This window comes from Mauremys reevesii, linkage group 10 (assembly GCF_016161935.1).
Source record: "Mauremys reevesii isolate NIE-2019 linkage group 10, ASM1616193v1, whole genome shotgun sequence".
In the NCBI taxonomy this organism is placed as follows: domain Eukaryota; kingdom Metazoa; phylum Chordata; order Testudines; family Geoemydidae; genus Mauremys; species Mauremys reevesii.
The window spans coordinates 45,846,926-45,870,892 of record NC_052632.1 but is presented as its reverse complement, the minus strand read 5'-3'; the positions used below and the strand labels follow the sequence as shown (position 1 = coordinate 45,870,892).

General features: G+C 51.7%; 1 protein-coding gene across 9 annotated transcripts; it reads left to right on the top strand.

Annotated features, from left to right (window-relative positions):
• The first annotated feature begins 1,121 nt into the window (after positions 1-1,121).
• Positions 1,122-23,047, top strand: LOC120373120 (protein PML-like). 9 transcript variants are annotated; one of them, XM_039491018.1, is made up of 11 exons: positions 1,122-1,229; positions 2,466-2,612; positions 4,271-4,749; positions 5,720-6,300; positions 11,271-11,536; positions 12,110-12,179; positions 14,207-14,244; positions 17,267-17,513; positions 18,876-18,934; positions 20,094-20,232; positions 20,921-23,047. In XM_039491018.1, exons 3-11 carry the CDS (start codon positions 4,274-4,276, stop codon positions 21,703-21,705), a joined length of 2,661 nt encoding a protein of 886 aa, XP_039346952.1. In that variant the 5' UTR covers positions 1,122-1,229; positions 2,466-2,612; positions 4,271-4,273; the 3' UTR covers positions 21,706-23,047. The 9 variants fall into 9 exon arrangements, with proteins under 9 accessions (XP_039346952.1, XP_039346951.1, XP_039346949.1 ...); XM_039491017.1 differs by having other exon boundaries at positions 11,271-11,590; XM_039491015.1 differs by having other exon boundaries at positions 11,271-12,179; positions 20,924-23,047.
• Positions 23,048-23,967: the final 920 nt, after the last annotated feature.

Below are 23,967 nucleotides of genomic sequence, written 5' to 3'. Positions count from 1 at the left end.
ACCACCAGGGGCAAACTCTATAATCCTTAGTCAAGCAAAGAGCCCAGTGCCTTGATCAGGAGTTTTGCTATATAAGGAAGGTGCACTTTGGCCCATAACAATTCATTACTAAGCTGCAATAAACAAGGAGGTGCCTTTTTACTGGTGCTTTCAGGCCTGATCTACAATCCCTTCTGCTGGCCCCACTCTCTGTAAATAACCATCCTGTCCTGAAACAAGCTTTAGATTTCTTTTAAATAGCAGGCTGAAGCCCTACTGTGGCTGAAAGCAAAACTGCAACAGAGTAAGAGATTTATTCCCCTCCCCACCCCTCCTCTTGGGCCAAGATAGGCTAGTGTTAATCAGGAGTACCCACAAATGTTGGGGGAACTGATCTGATAACACTGACTTAACAGATCAGGAATCTGGCCCAGTGAGATAAAAGACCTACCTCTGCTCCTGAGTCATGTGCTAAGGGGAGGGGAGGATTTCATTGGCACCCACGGTAGCATTAGGCACCCAGCACAGCTGTTATTGTGTGGTGAATCCCATGCATGTTACACTGTGATTGAATCCCAGTCAGAAGGTGGTCCTCAACGCCTGTCCCTTGTCACACATCTCCATGACCCTGGTAGCAGCCAGGAAATGATGACGTATGTTTGCATCTTAGGTCATCTCTTGTATGGTGCTTATGAGTCACAGAAGATGAAGCAGAAACAGAAGGGGTCTAAAGATGCCACAGAAATAAACAGTGCCATGGAAAACACATCAGCCCCTTTGTATCACTCTAACCGCACACAGGGGCTTAGCTTGTTCTATCCCACCCCCTTCAAGCCCCTCCTTCCCGCCCCGCCTGCAGAGAAGACATGCTGGGGTGTGACTGGAACACTACTGCTGTCTGACCATCCCCATCTGGTACAGTGGCCCCTTGGGGGCTGCTGCAATCACGTGTAGTGGAATTGCTAAGGTTACCATATTTGAAGTTGAACATTGAAAAAAGAGGACACTCCAGGAGGCCTCCTTCCCTGCCCCAATTCCAACCCCTTCCCCAAAGTCTCCGCCCCCTCCCTGCCCCATTGGACCCCTTCCTCAAATCCCCGCCCCGGCCCCGCCTCCTCCACTGAGCGCACCACATTCCCCCACCTCCCCCCTCCAGCCACCCGAAACAGCTGTTACCTCTCTAGGCTCCAACTTTCCCGGCTCCCACCGCGGGATCCCTGTCTGGCTGGGCTGGAGTAGAGAAGTGCTGCGTGCGTGGCCCGGGCCTTGTCCCCGGGCTCAGGGGGGCTTCCACCCCGCTCCCAGCCGGACCTGGCGAGGCTGCGGCAGCTCAGGCCGGGCGACTGCGGGAGGCGCTGCAGCGCGGGCCCTTCCCAGGGGGAGGGAACTCGGGCTCCCGGGAGCCACTGCCGCGCGCTGACAAACTTTTCCCTGCGCTCCTTGGGAGGGGAAGGGGAGGCAGCCCCAGCTTCACAAACCGCTGTGGGGGGCGCTCCTTGTACGGCCCCGGCGGAGCAGGGCCAGCTCCAGACCCCAACGCGCCAAGCGAGCGCTTGGGGCGGCGTCCCGCGGGAGGGCGGCAGGCGGCTCCGGCGGACCTGGTTCCACGGCTCAGGTGGAGGATCCGCAGGCGTGCCTGGGGGGGGTCCACCGGAGCCACGCCTCCGCAGGCACGTCTGCGAGAGGTCGACCGGCGACTGCCAGAGCACCCCCTGCGGCGTGCCGCCCTGCTTGGCACAGCGGAAATCCTAGAGCCGCCCCTGGGGCGGAGGGGGGAGACTGAGGCGCTGCCAGAGCCGTGGGGGATGCTTGGAGGAGGGAGAAGCGGCCACGGGTCCCCACCACCTCACCCGCAGCTGGCTGCAGAGACACCACCGCTCTGTAACAGCACTGGGGGGAGAGGGGGTTGCAATCCGCAGGCTGCAGCAAGCTGACACCCCAAGAGGAGAGAGAGAGGGGCAGTGGGTAGGGTTATACGTCCGTACTTTCCGGACGTTTTTATATATATAAAAAATCCTCCCGGACGGCAATTAACAACTTAAAAAGCCTGACGTGTCCGGGAAAATACGGACATGTGGTAACCCTAGGAATTGGTCCACATTAGCAGCTGTCCCGCCCACTCGCAGCCACATATGGAGTGAGTGCTGCAGGCAGCTTGCCCAGCGGCACTTCCCCGTCTGCCAATGGGGGCCTGGAGCAAAAATGGGGCAGTGAATTAGGCCTCTTAATTGTAAGTTAAAGTCTTTTCTGAGAGGCTCAACCCCCAAAGTACTGATCTATGCACCCTGGAGCTTTGGAAAGCTCAGGCCTGGATCCAGACCCAACATGCATGGCCTCAGGCTGCTTATCTCCCTGAGAAGCTCTTTCTCTGGGAGGGCCGTGTGTTCTCAGAATGATCACCAGAGGGCAGGGCAGGAGGCGGCTGCACAGGGAAAGGGACTCACTACAGGCCAGAAACAGGAAGAGGGGTTATTTTCCCTTCTCAGAAATCGAAACTTACCAGCCAGAACGCGCTGAAGCAATTACTCAGCAGAGGAGTGCCCAGATCCCGCACGTACAGTTCTGATAGAGGCAGGGCCTCGTGGACTGTCGCTCTCTTGTCCCAGGTGAACTCAGGCAGTCTGCAGACACAGGTGAGCTTATTGCGATGGTCAGATCTTCTCCCTGAGGGACTGGCTGGGTGTTTAGTGACTGAGACATTCTGCTACATGTAAAAGGAAAAAGAGGAGCAGCAAGATGTGTAGGAGGCCGGGAGACGCCTGAGGACCCCGCCTCCCCATTGCAGGTGGTACTGTGTCCCGGACACATGGAGCTTAGCATGACAATAGTGACCATGTGGCAGGGAAAGTGGCTGGGCAAAGGGGGAATAGGGCATCAAAGGAGGCAGGGGAAGTGAGAGACAACCTGGAAGTTGGGAGGTCTCACAGCTCTGTGGAGTCTCCTGCTTGCAGCTGGGGATGCCTGCCAGTTACCCAGCTCCACCCAGGACTTTTGTGGGCTGCTTCTTCAGCAAGCCCTTGAGAGGAAGGGTGGCCCAATGGTTTGAGTGCTAGCCTGTGTATCAGGAGACTTGGGTTCTATTCCTGGTGCCCCACAGGTTTCCCATGGGACCTTGGCAAGTTGCTTGACAAAGCCCTGGCTGGGATGATTTAGTTGGGGAGTGGTCCTGCTTTGAGCAGGAGGTTGGACTAGATGACCTCCTGACAGGGGCGGCTCTAGAAAATAGGCTGCCCCAGGCAGCGCGGTGTGCTGCGCCGCCCTTCCTCGGTCCCGCGGCAGGTCCCCTCTTCCCGCGGCTCCGGTTGAGCTCCCGCGGCAGGTCCACCGGAGCCCCGGGACGAGCGGACCTGCCGCAGGCATGACTGCGGGAACTCCACCGGAGCCGCGGGAACAGCGAACCTCCCGCGGGCACGGCTGCGGACGGTTCGCGGGTCCGGGGGCTCCGCTTGAGCTGCCGCAGTCATGCCTGCGGCTGGTCCACCGGCCCAGCCTGCCGCCCCCTAGATTTGGCCGCCCTAGGCAACAGCTTGGTTTGCTGGTGCCTAGAGCCGCCCCTGCCTCCTGAGGTCCCTTCCAACCCTGATATTCTATGACTCAGGCCCAGATCCTCAAAGGTAGGGAGGTGCCTAACTCCCATCGACTCTAGGGGGGTTTCAGAGCCTATTTGAGCATCTGTGCCACAGTTTCCCACCTGTAAAATGGGCATAACTGATCCCCACCTCACCATTGTGAGTGCCTCAATGTTTGTGAGGAATTGTGATAACAGGGGTGCAATAAGTACCTTAGAGAGATGGAACAAGGCTGGGCAGATGCATTTACAGTGGGGGAGGGAGCGTCAGCCCAGAATCACTGAGCAGCACTCCCTCTTAGCCCTGCCAGAAGAGAGACACCCTGGGGGGTGAAAAGTGAGGTGAGAGAGAGAAGGGGGGGAGAAGAGACAGATGTAGGAGCGGCCAAAGTCCACAGACACCCCTTCGGAGCGGGGTAGTACGGCCTAGCGGCCAAAGTCCATAGACTGTGCTGAGAAAGTAAAATATACTTTTCCTCTGTCTTCTTCATGCCATGCTCCTTATGCTGAGGCTGGGATAGGGGGTGACATAGGGTCACCTCACACCCCCAAGAGCATGTGGCTTGCTCTGTGCTACCAGAGCAGCAGTGGGAAAGCACCCTTAATGGGGTCCTGACCCATCAAGTTGCCTGAATATGGCATGTGTCGCCTCCCTCACTGGGCTGCAGAACAGAGCTGTACAGCACTGGTAACCCCAGGCCTCAATCTCTCTCCTTCCCAAAGGCGATGGAGGAAGAATTCCAGTTCCTGATCTGCCAGGGATGCCAGAAAGAACCCAGAAATCCTAAGCTCCTGTCTTGTCTTCACACTTTGTGCGCCGACTGCCTGGAAGAGAACAAGCCTGTTGGCCAGTGCCCCATCTGCCATGCTCCCATCCCACAAGCCAGTGGGATCCCAGACCAGGACAACCTGCTCTTTGCCAATCTGCAGGCCAAGCTGAGCACCTACCAGAAGATCGTCCAAGGCAATGACCTGGTCTGTGACAACTGTGGGCAAGAGGGAGAGTTCTGGTGCTCTGACTGCGAGGAGTTCCTTTGTGTCAAGTGCTTTGAGACCCACCAGAGGTATCTAAAGCGAGAGAGCCATGAGGCCAAGGCGGTGAGGGATCTCAAGGTGGGATCTGCCAAGGAGTTTCTTGGTGGTTCCAGGAAGCTCAGTAACTTTTCCTGTCCCAATCCAACCCACGCAAACCAGATGCTGAGGTAATGTTCACAACCTGATCTGTTTTCCATGCAGTTGCACCTAAAGTCTCTTTCCAGGCCCAGCTTTCTTTTTCACATATAGGCAAAACAGTTCCTCAGCCCATCCTGGACTCCAGCTCCCAGCCCTGTGTCTTGGTCAGTCCTTCCTGCTTCAGGGCCTGTTGCAGGATTCTTCTGTCCACTCTTAGCTGAGCATCACCTCCCACCGCTCTTGTCCCAGAGGCTCCCATTCCCCAGCAGGTTCCCACTGCCTCCTCTCCAGGGGACTCGCTCTGCTCCTGCTCCCCCTTCCCTCTTGACAGCTTGGCTCTTCACAGCCCTAGCTGCTGCCCTGCCCTCTTAACTGGCCAAGCTGAGAGCACCTGTTCTAGCACAGGGCACTGGATCTGCATCATTTAAAGGGGCCCACCACCATGTGGCAGACACTGTTGGGTGACAAATCATATTGGGCCAGCTGGTATCAATGGGCCTCGCCTCTTTAACTGCAGTATTTACCCCAGATGGGATCTGGCCCATTTTCTTTAGCAAGCAGACGCAGATTGGCAAAGAGGAAGTCGGAGGGAGGAATGAGAATGTCAACGCAGAGCTGTTCAGTCAGTCGTAGGAGGGAGAGGTGGCTGGGAATCAGGCAGTCTCTGTCCTAGTCAAGGATGTTGCTGGGGAAGTGGGTTGCGGGAAGAGAAGGGGTGTTCTGCCTGGGGAATGATCTGAACTCCTCAACAGGGAGCAGTATAAGGAGGGAAGAAATGAAGGCCTTTATTTGAACAGTCAATTGAAACCCAGCACAGCCAGACATCCCAAGTCACTCACTGCTGGGTGTAATGGCTCTACTGTTCGTTATCCTTGGCCACTTTCCCATACTTCCCTTAGACAAAGGAGAACTGGCTCTGGGAAGGGTGTGATAAGGCCACCAGCAGAATAGGGTAAGAGTCGTTTAAATGACTGCTCTAAATTGTATTTTCATCAACAGCATCTACTGCAGAGAGTGCCAAAAACCGATCTGCTGCATCTGTGCCCTGCTGGACAGCCGGCACACAGGCAGGCATTGTGATATTAAGGTGGAAATCCAGCAGAGGCAGCAGGAGCTGGGGAGCGTGAGCGAAGAGCTGAAGAAGAAGGAGGAACTCTTCCAAGATGCCTATTGTAACCTGAAGAGAAAAGCTGACCATCTGGACCAGGTGAGGAATGAAACCCAGGAGCTGATCCGAAAGAGAGTTGAGCAGATGGTGCAGCTGATCCGAGAGAAGGAGCAGGAACTGCTGGAGATGGTGGAGAGGCAGTACCACCTGGGGAACGAGGAGCTGGAGGGGAAGCTGCAGCAGACAGAAGCCGTGCTCAAGAGGATGGGCGCCAGCAAGCAGCTGGTGGAGAAGATGCAACTCTACGCATCGGACCAGGAGGTGATGGACCTTCATTCCTTCATCAAGGGGTCACTGGAGGAGCTCAGGAAGCTGCAGCCCCTGGCCATGGGAGCCAGTATCCAGGCTGGAGGCTTCGCCAAGTGTAAAGCCAGACTCCAGGCTCTGTTTGAAAGAGTGACTGGGGAGGGAGGTAAGACACTTTCACAGATCTGACACATGTCTGTGAGGTGGTGGTTGTGGACATGGTATCATCGTTGTCTCTGGCTGCTGCCAGCATGGGATGGAGTGGGGTAGGTGACCCTGTCATGTGTGACTGCATGATGGAGCTTTTGATTGCTCTTTTAATGTAGTAAGTTGGGTCAGTTTGAAGAGTGAGGATGGAGCATATTGCCTCAGGGGTGGGGGGAGGGGGGTTGTGTGTGTGTGTGAGAATAGAAGATGAGCATCAATTCTACAGCCTGTATGGGAAATGCCCTGGCCTGTGTTAGGCAGGTGACCAGACTAGATGATCATCATGGTCCCTTCTGGCCTATGAACTAGTGATCACTAGGGCTGGCAATTAATCGCAGTTAACTCATTCGATTAATTCAAAAAAATTAATCGTGATTTAAAAAAATTAATCATGATTAATTGTACTGTTAAACAATAGAATACCAATTGAAATTTATTAAATTTTTGGATGTTTTTCTACATTTTCAAATATGTTTTCTGTTACAACACAGAATACAGTATACAGTGCCCACTTCATATTATTTTTATTACAAATATTTTCACTGTACAAATAATAAAAGAAATAGTATTTAACTCTCCTTGTGCAAGTACAGTAATGCAATATCTTTAATGAGAAAGTGTAACTTACAAATGTAGATTTTTCATTTGTTACATAAACTCAAAAGCAAAACAATGTAAAACTTTAGAGTCTACAAGTCCACTCAGTCCTACTTCTTGTTCAGTGAATCACTAAGACAAACAAGTTTGTATACATTTATGAGAGATACCGCTGCATGCTTTCTGATTTACAGTGTCACCTGAAAGTGAAAACAGGCATTTGCATGGCACTTTTGTAGCTGGCATTGCAAGGTATTTACATTCCAAATATGCTAAACATTCATATGCCCCTTCATGCTTCGGTCACCATTCCAGAGGTCATGCTTCCATGCTGATGATGCTTGTTAAAAAAAATAATGTGTTAATTACATTTGTGACTGAACTCATTGGGGGAGAATTGTATGTCTCCTGTTCTGTTTTACCCCCTGTGACGGGTCTGGTACCTCAGCACCCCCTGGTGGCAGGGGCGAGCTGGGGCCTAGCGCCGCGCCACTCCCTTGTCCTTCGGTCTGCCCCTGGTAACTGGCGTATTACGGCCTACTGGCCAGAGTTCACGTAAACCCCCCTCTCGGAGCGGGGTAGCATGGCCTAGCGGCCGGAGTCCAGCAACCCCCCCTCTTCGGACCAGGGTAGCACGGCCTAGCGGCCAAAGTCCATAGACACCCCTTCGGAGCGGGGTAGCACGGCCTAGCGGCCAAGGTCCATAGACACCCCTTCGGAGCGGGGTAGCACAGCCTAGTGGCTGGAGTCCAACAACCCCTCTCTTCGGAGCAGGGTAGCACGGCCTAGCGGCCAAAGTCCACAGCCACCCCTTCGGAGCGGGGTAGTACGGCCTAGCGGCCAAAGTCCATAGACACCCCTTCAGAGCGGGGTAGCACGGCCTAGCGGCCGGAGTCCAACAACCCCTCTCTTCGGAGCGGGGTAGCACGGCCTAGCGGCCAAGGTCCATAGACACCCCCCTCCGGAGCGGGATTCAAGGGGTGGGGTAGGGGGACTCGGGCCCGCCCTCTCCGCTGAGCCCCGACCCAGGGCCCTGATTGTGGCAAGCTCTCCTTGCTCCCCCCCCGCTCGGCGGGGATCTGCCCGCAACACGCCGAGCGATGCTGCAGCTTTAAGGCTGTCAGTCTCGACAATCCCCTGGGTCACTTCCTACCCTGTCTAGCCGGACGTCGGCGTTGTGGGAGCGGTTCCCCCGCAGGTCCCTCCCGGCAGGCGTCCCCCTCCGTTCCCGGGGTCTCCGGTACGGCCTCTGCTCGGCTGACGCCCCGGTCCAGGCGCGCTGGCTCTCCTTCGGCAGGAGCTGACGGTCTGCATCCTTCTCCCCCGGTGGTCAGCCCCGACTGAGCAGACCTGCAGGCTTTTATACCGGTCTGCCAGTTGGCGCACGCCCAGCAGAGCTTCCTGGGCGTGGCTTCCTCTGCTAGCAAAGAAGGGTTAACCCCCGCTGTACCAGTGCGGGGCTGTCCTGCCCCGTCACACCCCCCTTCTGCCATATATTTCATGTTATAGCAATCTCGGATGATGACCCAGCACATGTTCGTTTTAAGAACACTTTCACAGCAGATTTGACAAAACGCAAAGAAGGTACCAATGTGAGATTTCTAAAAATAGCTACAGCACTCAACCCACGATTTAAGAATCTGAAGTGCCATTCAAAATTTGAGAGGGATGAGGTGTGGCACATGCTTTCAGAAGTCTTAAAAGAGCAACACTCAGATGTGGAAACTACAGAACCTGAAACACCAAAAAAGAAAAATCAACCTTCTGTTGGTGGCATCTGACTCAGCTGATGAAAATGAACATGCATTGGTCCACTCTGCTTTGGATCGTTATTGAGCAGAACCCATTACCAGCATGGACGCATGTCCTCTGGAAGCATGGGGTTGAAGCATAAAGGGACATATGAATCTTTAGCGCATCTGGCATGTAAATATCTTGCGACACCAGCTACAACAATGCCATGCAAATGCCTGTTCTCACTTTCAGGTGACGTTGTAAACAACAAGCGGACAGCATTATCTCCTGCAAATTGTAACCAAACTTGTTTGTCTGAGTGATTGACTGAAGTAGGACTGAGTGGACTTGTAGGCTATAAAGCTTTGGTTTTGAATGCAGTTATTTTTGTGTACATAATTCTACATTTGTAAGTTCAACTTTCATGATAAAGAGATTGCACTACAGTACTTGTAATGGAGGAATTGAAAAATACTATTTTGTTTTTTTTTACAGTGCAAATATTTGTAATAAAAATAAAGAGCACTGTATACTTTGTATTGTGTTGTAATTGAAATCGATATATTTGAAAATGTAGAAAACATCCAAAAATATTTAAATGGTATTCTATTATTTATCAGTGTGATTAATGGCGATTAAATTTTTTAATCGCTTGACAGTCCTAGTGATCACCCAGTTTCCCCACACCATCAACGTTATCTGCTTACCATGGTCATTCACTAGAGTAGGCTGAATGGTAAAAGAAAGGATTTGCAATATTTCCTCTAACCCAAACATCAAGCTGCATTCACTGGCTGGTGAAGGCGCATTATCTGAAAAATAGCTGGGTGTTTGACAGCCCTGAACTTTCACTCTAATGAACCGTTGTCTGAAAAACAGTGCTGGAAAGAGGGAAATTCCTTACTTGTTATACTCAGTTATCCAATCAGGGAGTGAAAAGGGTTAGGTGACAAATCATACAGCAAGAATCATGGACAGTGACTAGTCAAAGTGAAACATTGGTGAACAATCCTTGATCTGAAATGTGTTTGGCCAGACTCGTCACTGAGTACTGATGAATAGCAAAGACACAGCTGGTTCTGGAATGACTTGCTAAGCAAAAATAAGGGTTAAGGCCAGAGTTTCCAGGCATGAGAGCTCTCCTTTGGCTGCACTGAATGTGATGCTAGTTTTCAAGATGTCAGTTCGGCTATATAAAGGCTTCAGAAAATACACACTGAACACTGCCCATTAGGGATGGGTCTTGGCCCCTCTCCAGGGGAATGTGTGCAACCCACTGGTAGGTGGGTGTGACAAAGCCTCTATCTATGTCCAGTGCACAGGAGATGTCTGTTACAGCTCCAGTTCGTGAACTCATGCGTTTAGCTCTGGCCAGGGCTGCCCAGAGGATTCAGGGGGCCTGGGGTCTTCGGCGGCGGGGGGCCCCTGCTTCAGCGGCAGGGGGTCCTTCTGCTCTGGGACCTGCCGCCGAAGTGCCCCAAAGACTCACAGCGGGGGGCTCCCGCCACCGAATTGCCGCCAAAGACCCGGAGCGGAAGAAGCTCCGGGGGCCCGGGCCCCGCGAGAGTTTTTCGGGGCCCCCGGAGCGAGTGAAGGACCCCGCTCTAGGGGCCCTGAAAAACTCTCATGGGGCCCCCTGCAGGGCCTGGGGCAAATAGCCACACTCCCCCCCACCCCCAACACCCCCCGGTCTGGGTGGCCCTGGCAGTTCCTGGTTCAATCCCAATGTGTTGGTCAAGATAACAGCAGTCACAAGTGCTCAAAAAGGGGCAGTCTGGCCAGGAAGTAGTAGCCATCTGGGGTATGGGCAACAGCAGGGATGCTACTGGACATAGCCACTTCACCATATGATGAAAGAAGAGTGTACTAGGGGAAGAGACCTACCCGCTTGGTTGGGCAGGAAGGGAGGCACATAGCGATGAAACATATGTAGGCAGACAGCACACTGGGGGACCCTGGTGCAAAGGAACAACTGGGCTTGATTACATGCACTGTCATGTCTCACGCTTCGCATGGGAGCTGTGCACTGCTGCCTCGACCTCCATGAGCAGTGGCACTGATGATTAGACGCTAGCCTCGGAGTCTGAATGAAGCAGCGTAGCCGTGCAGCAGATGGCACTAGTTCTGAGGCAGACATGCAGCATCACTGAAATAAATGTGGTATGTGTGGTGGTCTGTTGTGGGCTAGCTGGTTGGGGGCACAGGGGCTCAATGTCTCCACCCAGGATGCGGCTTTGCTGGAGGGCATGCTTTGAGACACCATAAAGGGCATTGGGAGATTGGGCACTGTTGGCATAGCTTGCAACTCTGTTCATCCTTCCTCCTGGGGGCCGGGGCACAGAGCTGGGGGCAGGCATTTCAAGTAGGTCCTCAGAAGACCCCTGCTATAGCCAACTGGAAAGAGACTGCCCCAGATGGTTGGGGTTTCCAGTAAGGAATCTCCATCCCATCTATTCTCCTCCCCTGTCCACAGTGCTACCACCTGTGCGAGCAGGTGCCTGTGAACCCTACGATCTGCTTTGTTGAATTGGTCACTGGTCCCATGGAGCAGGCAGCCCTTCAGCTCCTGATTCTCCCTCCTATGTCCCTCTCCCACAGGTACCTCTGCTCCCCAATGCGCCCCCCCGTCGGAGGACAAGAGCACTGTGACACTCAGCCTTGAGCCTCTGCATCCTCCAGAGGCTTCCCACCAGCGGAGACACCTCCCTGCCAATGACAGTGAAGGGCTGTTCTCCCATGAGGACCCCACTTGTCCCCCCAGCTCCCAGACTGAGCCCTGCCTACCCGAGGATGGAGGAGGAGATGTCTATCCAGCTAACTGGGGTGATGGCTCTCCAGTGCTACCAATCACTCCACCATCCCAGGCACGAAGGAATGGGGAGAAGGAGAACGCCTTCAGGCAGCTCACAAGTGCTGAGGTGGAAATCCCGAGTGTCCCTGGGGGGATACGGGGCCCTCTGGCCTCCGAGCATGGGGATTTAGCGGCCCGGCCCAGGGCCAGTGTGAGCCAGGCAGACAGACTCCTGGTGTTAGGAAGCAGCATCCTGAAAGGACAGCAAAGCACAAACAGGCACCTGCTGTCTATGTTGCGTGGGGTCACGTCCATCTCCCGCTCCCTCCACACCCTCACCTCGACCTTGATCCCCTTTCTGCAGGAGACCACTAGCTGGTGGCAAGCCATGCAGCAGCCTCCTCCAGTCCCTCCGGGCCCAGGGAGCCCACCCCTCCCTGAGACCATGGGCTTGTCAGTGCCATCATTGCCCTCGGACCTGCTGGACCTGTTCCTTCCTGACACCCCCGAGGGCAGTGTCTCCCTGCTCCCAGCAGCACCCATTGCTCATCGCTCCAGCAGCCACTCCATCTCCCCTCCTCCCCAGGCATCTACCTCCTCCACCAAACCACCTGTCCAACCCCAGCCTTTTCACTCCCGCAAACAGGCAGGAGAGAGGGCCAGGACAGGAGAGGGGTCCGGGACAGGAACCGGTGCATCGATGGATCATCGCAGAGGCAAGCGACGCGAGTGCAGAAGCCAGGGCCTGACTACAGCTGCTTCCAAAAAGAAGAAGCATTAATGTTCCCCTTGCTGGTCCTCTTGATTTCCTGGTGCTTTGATAATTGCCAGAGTTGGACGCTGCATGTTTCCTTTCCCCTTATGTCCCTGAAAAGCGAGTGTCACTAAGGAGAAAGGATGGCCTTGTGTATAAGGAAGACTAAGGTGACCTGGGCTCAGTTCTCTGGGTGAGCCCGGGCATTGCACCCCATCTCTCTGTGCCTCAGTTCCTCAGTACAGAGGGGATAACAGCACTGCCTGTGTCAGTCTTTTGGGGCAGAGATGGTCATTCACCATGTGTTTGTACAGCACCTAGCATTAAGGGGCCTCTGCATAACACTAGTACTACAATGACATCATCTCAGTGTTCTGCTGGAATCAGCTTCCGTGCCAGTATCCGAGTTGCAATGGAGTGTGAGGAAAACCTCTCCTTAGATTACTGCAGGAATCAGAATAGTCATCTCATCAAAAAACTGTGAGGGAAATAACTGTTCCTGACCCTAGAAGAGAGGTGGCAGCCAAGGCCTAGCACATGCAACCACCAGCCCCTGGGGCAGGAGTGACAGATGGGCACAGCAGGTCAACCCCCAAACCCATTGGGCTGCCTCATCCTGGTGGATTGTCAAGTCAGGCTGGAAGCTGTTCAGACCAGCACTGTTTCTCATTATGTGTCTGCATAGCACGCAGCAACTACCCCTGACAGGTTCCTGAGGCTCTGTCTGTCTGTCACTCTTGTATAGCCTGGCAGGCCAGTGAAGTCCTGCTGGATTGAATTGTAGGTGTGTCTCTGCATCCATTGATAGGTTTTAAAGCCAGGGGGACCATTATGGTCATCTAGTCCAACCTGCCTGTATAACACAGGTCAGAGAACCCACCTGGGGTGCTGCAGCAAGCCCAAAGCTTATGGTTGAGCTGGAGTGTATGTTTTAGACAGACATCTATCCAGTCTCAGTGTAAAGACTTCATGGCATGAGAATCCACTGTCTCCTTTGGTAAGTTCTTCCAATGGTCAGTTACCCTCCCTGTTAAAATCTGCCCCTTATCTCTAGGCTGGGTTAGTGCACCATTAGCTTCTGGCCATTGGACTTTTGGATTCCCCTTCACCCTGCACCTCCTCCTCTCCGCCTTTGTGTGCCTCAGCAGCCTCTTGTGGCCTTGAGAGAAGGGCCATATGGCTCCTTCCCCTCGGGGCCTCACTGCCTGATGAGGAAGTTCCCCCTTCCCTTACACCTAGCCCCATCTATTCCTCTCTCATGAGTTCCCTAGTACATGCCTGCTGTCTCCCTCCGTGTGTGAGTGCGTGAGGATGTGTGTTCTCTCTGCCTGCCCCTCCCAGGTCCCGTGTGCAGCCCTGATCCTGCAATGTGTTAGTTGGGCCTTGTGAGCAGTGAGTAGGCTGCTCTGCTGGTGTGCAATGGCTGCTTAGTTCAGGGAGCAGCTGTGTGAGCCGAGTGGATTAAGTGGTGCCAGCTGACTCAGTCAGAGCAGCAGCACATGTTCAGGCATGTAGGAAAGTTGCTAGGGCTTTTGAATAATGGCAGCTGATATGCCATGGCCATTCATCCCATGCAGCTCCAGTGTACTGCGAATTTGAGTCCTGTCCTTGGCAGCTTTCTGAGAATGGGTTGTGCATATTAGTTGCTCTCTGGCTGCATTCTGCAGGGGCTCCTACCAGCAATTTTGGAAGGCAGCTTTGCCTAGTAAATAGAGCACTGGACTAGGATTCAAGAGACCTGGGCTCTGTTACTGGCCCTTCCCCGAGCCTGCTGGGTGGTCTTGAACAAATCACGTCACCACTCTGTGCCTCAGTTTCCCCATCTTTAAAACAGGGAGAATGACACTTCTTTTGCAAAGCTCTTTGAGATGTACTACTGAAAAATGTTATATTAGAGCTACGTTTTGTTATTAACCAGAACTGCTGTTCCCATGCATGCCAATGGTGGTTTGGCCTGTTACTTAACTCATTCTTTTTTGTTCTTTCTAGAAGCTGCCCCAGCTAGATTCACAGATAATTTCAGCAAGGTAAGACAGTTTTGTGCTTGTTCTGACAGAGGTGGGGATCAGCACATGCAGCATTCCCTGCACCTGTGGCAGGAATCCAAGCTCAGTTCCCAGGCTCATTGGCTGGAATGGAGGGCTGGTTGATATACATGCTTCTCTTGCACCATCTTATTTTTTAAAACAGCAATTTTAATCTAAGGTCCTATTGTTCCCTCAATTCCATCCCTTTGGTCTGCCTCAAAGTTCGATCGCACATACATACTGGTGGACATGTGAGCCAATACAAATATTAATCTCTAGCTCTTATTCTCAGGGGGTTGGTTGGGTGAACTGGGCTGACAGCACCATCCAATGATGCTCCAGGATATAGCACCCAATAGTTGGGGTTCTAGGTGCTGCTTTGTCTCATGGGGTTATTGCCCCATGGTGAGATCCCAAGAGGCCGCTTCGCCTTGTGGAGATATTGCCTTGGTGGGAATCCAAGGGGCTGCTTCGCCTCGTGGCGTTATCGCCCTGTGATGAGAGTCCAAGGGGACGCTTTGCCTCATGGCATTATCGCCCTGCGGTAAGAGTCCAAGGGGATGCTTCGCCTTGTGTCGTTATCGCTTTGTGGTGATAGTAGAAGGGGCTGCTTTGCCTTGCACAGTTGTCACTCCGTGGCTGGGAGTCCAAGGGGCCAGTTCGCCTTGTGGTGGTATCAACCTGTGGCTGGGAGTCCAAGGAGACGCTTTGCCTTGTGGTATTATCGCTCTGTGGTGAGAGTCCTAGGGACTGCTTCGCTTCGCAGAGTTATCGCGCCATGGCTGGAAGTCCAAGGGGATGCTTTGCCTTGCGGCGTTATTGCCCTGTGGTGGGAGTCCAAGGGTCCGCTTCATCTCGTGGCGTTATCGCCCCATGGTGAGAGCCAAGAGGACGCTTCGCCTCACAGAGTAATAGCCTCATAGTGAAAGTACGAGGGGCCGCTTCACCGTGTAGCGTTCTCGCCCTGTGGCTCGGAGTTCAAGGAGCCACTTCACAGCGTTATCGCCCCATGGTGAGAGCCAAGAGGATGCTTCGTCTCACAGAGTCATCACCCCTGGGTGAGAGTCCAAGGGGCCACTTCAGCTCATGTGATTATCATCCCATGGCTTGAAGTCCAAGGGGCCGCTTCACCTCACACTGTGGTGGGAGACCAAGGGTCCACTTCCCTTCACAGCGTTATCATCCTGTGGTGAGAGTCCAAGGGGCTGCGTCGCCTTGTGGCGTTATCACCCTGTGGTGAGAGTCCTAGAGGCTGGTTCGCCTCACAGAGTCATCACCCCTTGGTGAGAGTCCAAGGAGCTGCTTCGCCTTGTGGAGTTATCTCCCCGTGGCTGGGAGTCCAAGGGGCCGCTTTGCCTCACAGCATTGTTGCCCTGTGGTGAGAGTCCAAGGGGCCGCTTCACCTCGCGGCGTTATCGCCGTGTTGTGAGAGTCCAAGGAGCCTCTTTTCCTTGTGACATTATCGCCCTGTGGTGAGAGTCTGGAGGGTAAGGGAACTAGGGCCCACCCCTACTCCACCATGTTCTGACCCGAGGCCCTTTAAAACCAGGTAGCCTAGCACAGAGCTCAGGCCCAATATCTCTAAGATCGTACCCTGGGTCACTTCCTGCCCTCATCTCATTTCCTCCGGCATCATCTCCAGGGTCGGGTGTGGGGTATCTCTCGTGATCGCACCGGTCCATCTGGGGCAGCTCCTCCGCCGGTAATAGCAAGTCATCCCCTTTGGTTCCCATGGCCGACTGACTAGGAGGCTCAGCCCCAGCAGCTGGGAGTCCTGGCGGCTTCCTGGAAGGAGACTGCAGCACACAGCTGCTCTCCTCAGTGAGCCCAGACTGTGTTGTGCTGCTCCCTTTTGAACACTCTCTCTACTGGGAGCATGCCCAGAAAGGGCGAGGGGGTGTGGCGTCTTGGGCCCAAAACAGATTGTTAACCCTCACCTCGCCAGTGTGGGGTTGATACACCCTGTCAGACTTATCTAGCACTTTTCATCAGTAGATCTCAAAGAACTTTACAAAGGAGATCAGTAGCATTATCACCAATGGGACTGCTGATGTGAGTAAGAACTCACCAACATGAGGAAGGGCTGCAGAGCCTAGCCTTCACTGTCCTTCTTGCCCTTCCCATGCCATTCCTAACCCTGCCACCTTACATGATAGGGTGTAGGAAAGACATTGAGCCTTGAGGCATCAAAACACAGGCCATGTAAATATTCCAGATTCTAATGTTAGCAAATGCTCGGGATGTACAGGTGCATATGAACGGTTCCCTAACTGATACTTGGCAAGGGGATTTTGTTGTGTCTTTGGCTCTTTACTCAACATATGTAATATAAAGGAAGCACATGGGTATGGTGGCTCCAAATGAGCATGTTTACGAGACATCTCTTACATGCACGGCCTCCCTATGTATATAGGCCGCTGTTCTGACAGGGTCCTGGTGGCTTCAGAAGCACAGAAGAAAGTGAGGGTCACTAATGGGCTCACAAACTATTTAAGGGGATGGGAGAATGGGAAATGTATTTGGGGTGCTGGGAGGATGAAGTGACTTCCTGAGAACAGAGACAGAGCGAGTAAGCAGATGTAAGTTCTCCTTATGTCAGAATTTCCTGATGAGGGTTTAAATTGCCAACTTCAGCTTCAATTAACAAAGTTATTTGTACTGAATTACCTTGGGGTTTTTTTCCCCAAAGAGAAAAAAATAATGATACTATCACTGACTATGACTTGGGTGCTGCTCCCTTCTCCATCCACTGGCGGGTGGTGGCAGAAGGAGCCACCCATTTTCCACATTTCTGGGGTCATCTCCAAGAACTGAGAACATCCACTGCTGTCTGTCCATCCATCCATCATCTATTGTTATGGTATGTCAGGGCCTTTCCTATTATGTGTGCCAAATTGTGTAAAATGCGTATGTCTAGCCTCCACATTAAGTAACCTAGAGCCACGCCATCTCCAAAGACCCTTTCAAACATATTCCCAAGCAGAAAACGATAAGCTGTCAAGGATCTGTTTCCATTGTTTAGGCCTCGTCGTTGTCTTTACCAGCGAAGAGGAAAGGAGTCCAAACTGAGGCCCCTGCGAAGGTGATCAAGACTGAAGCTGATGCAGGCAAATGGGAGCAATCAGCAAGGAAGCACCAGCAGAATTTGCTGGAACAACCGGGGACCAGCTCCTCAACATCAAGCAGCTCTTCATGTGTGACTGACAGCTTCAGTGCAGCCAAAGTAGCTGACTTGCTGGAAAATAACATCTACAAACTATGTGAGCCAGGTAGGCAGAGATGATCACTTTGACCATCTACATCAGTGAATTCACAAAGAGATTCCTGAAATAAATGTGGGCCCTGTGAGACCTCATCTGGAGTACTGTGTGCAGTTCTGGTCTCCCAGGTTTAAAAAAGATGAATTCAGACTGGAACAAGTGCAGAGAAGGGCTACTAGGATGATCCTAGGAATGGAAAACCCACCTTATGAGAGGAGACTCAAAGAGCTGGTCTTGTTTAACCTAACCAAAAGAAGGGGGCGGGGGGAGATAAGATTGCTCTTGATAAATACATCAATAGGGATAAATACCAGGGAGGGAGAGGAGTTATTTAAGTTGAGGGCCAATGTGGGCACAAGAACAAATGAATATAAACTGGCCAACAATAAATTTAGGCTTGAAATTAGATGGTGGTTTCTAACCAACAGAGGAGTGAAGTTTTGGAACAGCCTTCCAAGGGGACGAGTAGGGGCAAAAAACATAACTGGCTTCGAGACTGAGCTGGATAATTTTATGAAGGGGATGGTATGATGGGACTGCCTACAATGGCATGTAACTGATATGCGACTGCTAGCAGCAAATATCTCCAATGGCTGGTGATGGGACACTACATGGGGAGGGCTCTGAGTTACTACCGAGAATTCTTTCCCAGGTATCTGCCTCATGGGTCTTGCTGACATGGTCAGGGTCTAATTGATTGCCATATTTGGGGTCAGGAAGGAATTTTCCCCTGATCAGATTGGCCAAGACCCTGTGGATTTTTCATCTTCCTCTGCAGCATGGGGAACAGTCACTTGCAGGTTTAAACTTGTGTAAATGGTGGATTCTCTGTAACTTGAAGTCTTTAAATCATGATTTGAGGGCTTCAGTAACTCAGCAAAAGGTTAGGGGTCTATTACAGAAGTGGGTGGGTGAGATTCTGTGCCTTGCAATGTGCAGGAGGTCAGACTAGATGACCATGATGGTCCCTTCTGACCTTAAAGTCTGAGTCTATTAGAGCAGGGAAAAACTTCCATAGAAAGAGAGATTGAAAAGATCGGGACTCTTCACCTTAGAGAGGAGATAAATGAGAGGGGATGTGACACAGACATACATAATCATGAATGGGATGGAGAAAGTAGATGGGGGCTGCTATTCACCCATTCTCATAATACAAGAACAAGGGGAAAGTCAGGGTAGTTAGAAGCAACAAAATTGAAATCCATGTAAATATTCAGTCTTTCTTTTGAATCCTGCTAAGATCTTGGTTTCAATGATCTCCTCTGGCAGTGAGTTCCACAGGCTAATTGTACACCATGTGAAAAAGGAAGGTCACCTATCACACACACCAATCCCCTTCAGGGGTCTGATGTGCCTTTTCGTCTCTTGCAGATGATCCCACAGATTGTTTGGACAGCTCTGAAGGGGATTACAGTGATGAAGAGTCAACAGTGAGTGCAGCATAATGCTCAACAGCACCTATGGCATCACAGCATCCAGGGCAGATGCTGGGAGATTGACAGCAACCTCCAGTATGACCTGTCTCAGCTGGAACATACTGTCTGAACATGTGATGTAGGGTGCTCAGCATTTAGACTGATTTTTCAAAGGAGATTTGATGCCCCTGGCCAGATTGTTAGAGGTATTTAAGCACCTAACGATGCAGAGAGGCGCCTAATGGGATTTACCTTAAGGGTTTGTCTTCCCTGCAGAGTTAACCTGGGCTCTTCCCTTGGTGTTGCCCCAACCCCCATCCTATCCACACGCAAAAACCCCTTACTGAGTTTAGCAGTGCTTTACACCCAGGCTAGCTTGCCCAGCTTGGGGGTGGGGGTGGAGGTAGAGCCCAGGTGTTGCTTTCACTGAGGTGGGTAACCCATCTGTTTTGCAGTGAGGATGCAGCTAAACCACTGCAGTGCTGATAATCCTCCACTGCCTTCCCACAATCCCCTTGTGCCCAGAAGGATAAAGGAGGTCTCCCCCATTCTCTGGGAAGAATCATAGATCAGCTTAGCTCACTGCTGTGTTAAGAACCATCGGCCCCACAGCCCTAGGGACACACATGGGGAAGCACAGCACCCATGAGGACACAGTAACCCAGGCAGGGCTTTGCTGCTCACATCCAGGCTAGGCTAACCCAGGAGCTCAGCCCCGGGTGCCGATCATCTGAATGAACTCTGCAGCGAAGACAGAGTCTTAGGCCTGGTCTACACTATGGGGTGGTGTCGAACTAAGGTACGCAAGTTCAGCTACGCGAATAGCGTAGCTGAACTCGAACTACCTTAGTTCGAATTACTCACCCGTCCAGACGCCGCAGGATCGAAGTCCGTGGCTCCCCCGTCGACTCCGACACCGCTGTTCGCGGTGGTGGAGTTCTGGAGTCGACGGGAGCGCGTTTGGAGTTCGAACTATCGTGTCTAGATTAGACGCGATAGTTCGAACTCCGAGAAGTCAAACTCTACGCGTCAACCCGGCAGGTAAGTATAGACCTACCCTTAGTAAGTTTGCAGTGCCTCAGCCCATCCTGGGGGAACTAGAGGGCATGAGTTTCCAGAGCTGTTGCTCTGGCATCTTTAGGAGCTTTTGACAAGTCACCATTTCCTTCTCCAGGACTCTAGTCTGCCAGACAACATCAACAGCATCAGTTGTGAGAGCAGCGAGGGAGACCTCCTGGCCTTTCCTGCTGGCAGCCCGAGGGAACTCGACATGAGACAAGCATCACTGCTCTTCTTCGACCTCAAGTTCTTGAGTAAGATCCTCAGATTGTGAATCCTTCCTGCAAATCACTGGGGCGAGATCACTGCACTTAGCAACAGCCCTATTGGGGGAGAGAGGGGCAGGCCAGATGTCATGGGGCTTCCTGGTCATGCTGGGGAAAGTATAATCTGCCATGTCCCCATGAGGGTGCAATATGCTCCCCAGCATGGCGAGGCAGCTCTGCCATTGGGAGGAGCACCAAGTCCATGAGGACATGAATATTTTTATGTAAGAATGGTCAGGTGCAAGTGGCTAGTGCACCTTCCACATGGTCATGCAGGGCTGTAGGTTAATGGCCACAGGACTTCCTGGAGCAGCTATTCCCTTTCAGAAGTGACACATTTGAGGGAGGAAGCACCTGCTTTTCAAGCACCTCAGATGCCCCATCATAGCAGCGTCAGAGAGACACCTTTCCCCTCTCCCAGGAACACGATGCTACAGAGATAGCAGTTGATACTGTAAATGGGAAGAATTAGTTGAAGCATCCCTGATGCAGCAAGCTATACTTGGATGTCAGACATTGATGACCTGCTTGGGGAAGGCTATGAGGAGAATTGGAATGGGCCAGATCTCCAGTAGCTGTTAATTGCTGTAGCTCTATTGAAGTCCATAGTTATACCAGGTGAGGAGCTCACTCAGTGTTCTAGTTTCCCTCATCTAATTCTGTCTTTCACTCCCAGCAGCAAATAAGATCCTTCAGCTGGCTGTGGTGGATGGAGAAAAGAGCTTTACCATCTTGATTCAGCCGCTGAAATCTTTGCCTGGCTTGATCTCAAAAGGCGGCGTCTGTGAGATTGGTGTGAAGACCTTATTCCACTACCTCTGCTCTATCCACAAACCCATTTTAGCAGGGTATGACCTCTGGTCACCAGCCCTTCCTGTCCTGTTTCAATCCCTAGATCTCCTTAGCAAGAAAGAGGAGTTTAGTGCAGCTGTCTTTGGTTTCCTGGACATCTTGCCCCTGATTAAAGAGAAGATCCCCAAGGCTGGGAGTTACAAACTGAAGAACCTGGCCAACACTTACATTTGGCGGCAGCTCAGTGATAACAGCCCCCTGGATAATGCAAAGGCCCTAAGGGATCTGTGCACAGTTCTGGAGGTTGATCCAGTGGAGGACCCGAGGCCTGTGCTCACCTGCTCTAATCTGGAATGTTATGCTTCCCTTCAGCCATTGCTGAATGAGAAACTTCTCACTAAGCCTTCGGTGCAGATGCTGTCCATGCATAACGTGAGCCTTTCCAAGCTCCACACCTTATACCTGAGGGACCCTGAGAAAGGGCTGCAGAAGTTCTGCAGGTTCTTCAATTCTCGGCTGCAGAGCTCTGAGAAGAAAATCCGAAAGCTAAGTAAGATCAAAGCCCATTTCCAGAGCCCACAGCCATCAGCTGGGCACCAAGCAGCAGCTGCAGCAGCAGCAGCAGCAAATGAACTGCCACGAGCAATAAAGAGTGAGCCAGACTACTGATGTACATCTACAGCTCAGACAAATATATCTGTGTATGGCACCTCAGGTACGAGGCTGAGCAGCAACATTCAGCTCTCAGGTCCAGACTCCACCAGAATTCAAGAAGTTTAGATTCACCATTTTCAGTTTGGCCCATTATTTAGAGCAGGGCCTGTTAAAAGCTCACATCTAGATCTGAACTACGAATTTCAGGGATGCTTGGATCAGGTGTTCGGTGGGGGGGGTGGAGCTCTTCCCCACCCCCACCCTGTTTATATTTATTTCATATACGAAACTTTGTTAAGGTGAAGTGCTTAGGGCACTAGCCTAGGGAGACATGGGTTCAAGTCCCTGCTCCACCACAGACCTCCTGTGTGACCTGTGTGACCTGGGGCAAGTCATGTAGCCACTCTCTGCCTTAGTTTCCCATCTGCACAATAGGGAAAATAGCCCTGCCCTGCCTCGCTGGAGTGTTAGGAGGCAGTGGTTATATCCTATGGGACCAAATAAGTACCCAAGATAGACCGCAATCAGGATTGCAGGGCCATATCATACTGCCTATCAGGAATGTTAAAGTCCCTCAAGCATTAAATCCCCCAATGGTGCAGAGTTAAGGGTGCTACTCTGAGCAGGACTCCTGGTAGTAGTAACACTGCAATCTGACCATACATGGTTTCCACCAGTGCTGCCATCAATGGAGCTGCACTAGTAGTTATGGGATCTAATTTTCCTAGTGCAGACAAGGCCTGTGTTACCTGATATATTCATTTCCTCCCTTCTGCTTGTTGTATGGCCCAGATCCTCAAAAGTGTGTAGGCACATAACTCCCATTGAGAGTCAGGCACCTAAATACTTTTGAGGATCTGGATCTACATGACTAGAGGGAGGACTCTGTCTATCCAGCCAGTACTTCCTTGTGTTTATTATCACCATCAGCCTGGAGATTAAACAACTTTTATACAATTATATGCACAAGAATTGCCTATGTGATTGATTCAGAGGGCTGGACTTGATGACTTTTCACAGTCCCTTTTAGTCTTACATGTCTATGATTGTGTCAGCAGCACGCAGGGCAAGGGGAATTTTAATTATAATAAAATGAAATGTCTTTGCTCCCTTCTAGAAGTGTGGCCTAGATCCTCAAAGATATGGCACCTAACTCACGTTGATTTCATGCAAGTTAAGAGCTTAAATACCCTGGAGGATCTGGACCACTGTCCTCTTTGTATTTTCCTACTTACCCTGCACATTTCCTGCTACTTTTCAATGTAGACTGCAAATTCCTTCGGCCAGAGAATCCATTGTCATTGGTGTTTGTAAAGGGCTATGTAAGTAAGAAATAAAATTCATAATTTGATATGAATCCAAAGTTGTTCTGTCTTGATCCATGCTGACCACACTTCCTTAATATCCTCTTGCGAAGGACCCTACCTTGGGTTTTGGGGTAAATCATGCACACCTACCCTCTGCTTGCCACATGTACACAAAACCATCAGGATACTGGTGCACGTGGACGGGTGAGAGCAGGACATATAGTGAAAAAATGTATATAAAATTCACTCATAAAAGTGGAGGAAATCCAAGCTGATTTGAAAGCAGATCTCAGCTTTATGTCTCCACCTTGCCCTTAATGAATTGATACAATGAACAGGCACCATCCCATATGTTGCTGGAAATATCTTCAAACGGGACAAGCCAAATCCCAGATCTGGATGTAGGAGAAAGTTGGCTCCAGATGCAGATCTAAATGCAGCTCTTGGGCCCATTCCTAGTGACACCAGTAGTTATTTGGCAGCATCACCATGGCAACCCCAGCTCGTGATGTTTTGAATCTGCAAAAGGTACAGTGAGTCTCACACACTGAGACACTGTCCAGGAAGCAACTGGACCTTTTGTTTGTTCATGGTGTGGAGGGGAACTCTTGACTTTCAGCTGTGCACAGTAACATTACACCCTCCCTAATGATCATCCTAGTGACAGTTACCCTCCTCCACACAACACCCACAACAAAGTGATTACCAATGGCTGAGTATCACCAACCAAGCTGCTTCAAACCAGCTTTGCCAGGAACACCCTGGGCTATCACTCTAAGTAATGTTCAGGGCAAAGGCGGAAACCAAATGCAAAACAACTGTAGTGGGTTCCCCAAATGAAGTCTCATCCAGTCCTCACAGGCAAGGATAGTGGCTAAGTCTGCACAGCAGCTGGATGGGCACTTCCCAGCAAGGACAGACAGACACATGCTGATGCTTGAGTTAGCATGCTAAAAATAGCAGCTTGTCA

What these genes read in the sequence shown, in the direction of transcription:
- LOC120373120 (XM_039491014.1), top strand. Translation starts at nt 4,274, where the DNA reads ATGGAGGAAGAATTCCAGTTCCTGATCTGCCAGGGATGCCAGAAAGAA. An exon ending in CTACAAACTATGTGAGCCAG is followed by an intron (nt 17,514 to 18,875) that starts GTAGGCAGAGAT and finishes CGTCTCTTGCAG; the next exon opens with ATGATCCCACAGATTGTTTG. An exon ending in CTTCGACCTCAAGTTCTTGA is followed by an intron (nt 20,233 to 20,920) that starts GTAAGATCCTCA and finishes TTTCACTCCCAG; the next exon opens with CAGCAAATAAGATCCTTCAG.